Source organism: Meleagris gallopavo, unplaced genomic scaffold, assembly GCF_000146605.3.
Source record: "Meleagris gallopavo isolate NT-WF06-2002-E0010 breed Aviagen turkey brand Nicholas breeding stock unplaced genomic scaffold, Turkey_5.1 ChrUn_random_7180001892708, whole genome shotgun sequence".
Lineage (NCBI taxonomy): Eukaryota > Metazoa > Chordata > Aves > Galliformes > Phasianidae > Meleagris > Meleagris gallopavo.
The window spans coordinates 7,725-9,819 of record NW_011156122.1 but is presented as its reverse complement, the minus strand read 5'-3'; the positions used below and the strand labels follow the sequence as shown (position 1 = coordinate 9,819).

The 2,095-nt window shown below is 57.7% G+C and overlaps 2 protein-coding genes across 2 annotated transcripts; both read right to left on the bottom strand.

Annotated features, from left to right (window-relative positions):
* Window positions 1-92: 92 nt before the first annotated feature.
* Window positions 93-1,367, bottom strand: LOC116217701. The gene is made up of 2 exons (XM_031557640.1): window positions 1,152-1,367; window positions 93-565 (listed from the first exon to the last, which is right to left on the bottom strand). The coding sequence occupies exons 1-2, from the start codon at window positions 1,335-1,337 to the stop codon at window positions 119-121; spliced, it is 633 nt and encodes a 210-aa protein (XP_031413500.1). The 5' UTR covers window positions 1,338-1,367; the 3' UTR covers window positions 93-118.
* On the bottom strand, window positions 93-2,095 carry LOC104916421 (zinc finger and BTB domain-containing protein 12-like; the record flags this gene model as incomplete). Its single annotated transcript, XM_010727460.3, has 1 exon — window positions 93-2,095. A coding segment is annotated over one exon (603 nt), but the record flags the coding sequence as incomplete, so codon positions are not given.

Genomic DNA, 2,095 nt, shown 5'->3' with positions numbered 1-2,095 from the left:
GTTGGCGGCCGAACCCAACGCCGACGTTCTCACCACCAAACCCATCATCCAAAGCTGAGGTCTGCCATTTTGGGTGGCCAAACCCAACGCCGAACGTCGCCATTTTGGGTGGCCAAACTCACTGTCCAAACTCGAAGTTTTGCCATTTTGGGTGACCAAATCCAACGCCCAATGTCGAAACGTTTTGGGCGGCCAAACTCGACGCCCGACGCTGAACCTCGGCATTTTGGGGTGGCCAAACCCAAAGCCCAAAGCCAACATGGATGCCGTCACGACCGAACTCATCGTCCAAAGTCAAACCTCGCCGTTCTGCATGGCCAAACCCAACGCTCAAAGTCCAAAGTCGCCATTTTGGGTGGCCAAACCAAACATCCAACGCCAAATTTTGCCGTTCTGCTTGGCCAAACCCAGCGCCCAACACCGAACGTCGCCATTTTGGGTGGCCAAACTCGTTGTCCAAACTTGAAGCTTGCCATTCTGGTTGGCCAATCCCATCGTCCAAAGTCGAACCTCGCTGTTCTGGTTGGCCAAACCCAGCGCCCAACACCGAACGTCGCCATTTTGGGTGGCCAAACCAAAGATCCAACGCCGAATTTTGCCATTCTGGTTGGCCGAACCCATCGTCCAAAGTCAAATCTCACCCTTCTGGTTGGTCAAACCCGACTCCCAACACCGAACGTCGCCATTTTGGGTGGCCAAACCCAACGTCCAATGCCAAATTTTGCCATTCTGGTTGGCCAATCCCATCGTCCAAAGTCAAATCTCACCCTTCTGGTTGGTCAAACCCGACTCCCAACGCCGAACGTCGCCATTTTGGGTGGCCAAACCCAACGTCCAAAGTCAACGTGGATGTCCTCGTGATGGAACTCATCATCCAAAGTTGAACCTCACCATTTTGGGTGGCCAAAACCAACATCCAATACCGAGTGTCGCCATTCTGGTTGGCCGAACCCATCGTCCAAAGTCGAATCTCACCCTTCTGGTTGGTCAAACCCGACTCCCAGCACCAAATGTCACCATTTTGGGTGGCCAAACCCAACGCCCAAAGCCGAACTTTGCCATTTTGGGTGGCCAAACCAAACATCCAACGCCAAATTTTGCCATTCTGCTTGGCCAATCCCAACGCCCAACGCCGAACGTCGCCATTTTGGGTGGCCAAACCCAACGTCCAAAGCCAAATTTTGCCATTCTGGTTGGCCAATCCCATCGTCCAAAGTCGAACCTCGCTGTTCTGGTTGGCCAAACCCAACGCCCAACGCCGAACGTCGCCATTTCGGGTGGCCAAACCCAACGCCCAACACCAAACCTCGCCATTTTGGGGCGGCGAAACTCAACATCCGCCAACAACCCTAGGGATTTTTTATGGTCCAACCACGTCGGCCAACGACCCCACCTTAAAGACAGAACCTCAGCATTGCTAACAGCGTCCAAAACACGACCGCGGGCGCCCGGGGTTCGGCGTCACCCCCTCATCCGGCGCCCGGAGCCGCGCTCAGCGCACCGGCACGTTGATTTCGGCCCCGCTGGCCTCCTGCACGTTTTCAGCCGTGGTTTTTCCGTGCTGTTCCTTCAGATGCCTGCGGATGGCGGGTTTGTGAGCGAAGCGGACGTCGCAGTAGGAGCAGCGGTACGGCCTCTCCCCGCTGTGCAGGTTCATGTGGTCGTGCAGGGTGGATTTTTGGGTGAAGCTCTTCCCGCAGACGCCGCAGCCGTGCGATTTGACGCCGCGGTGGACGTTCATGTGGCGGTTCAGGTTGCTGCTGTGGTTGAACTGCTTGCCGCAGCGAGGGCACATGAAGACAAAGTGTTGGGCTCTCATGTGAAAAACCAATTTCTCCACCCCTTGGAAACCTTCCCCGCATTTCCCGCAGCGAGCCGGGGCGCAGGACGCCGACGACGCCGGCGCCGGGACGGCAACCGACCAGGAGGACGGCCCCGGAGTGGCACCGCCATCATCCCCACCTCCTCCTCCTCCTCCTCCCGGCCCGGGGAAGATGAGAACCCCTTCTCCTTCAGCGTCTTCTGCCAGGCTGTACCTGGCTTCACCACGCCGAGCGGAGGCAACCGCGGCGCTTCCTCCACCGCCGCCGCCGTC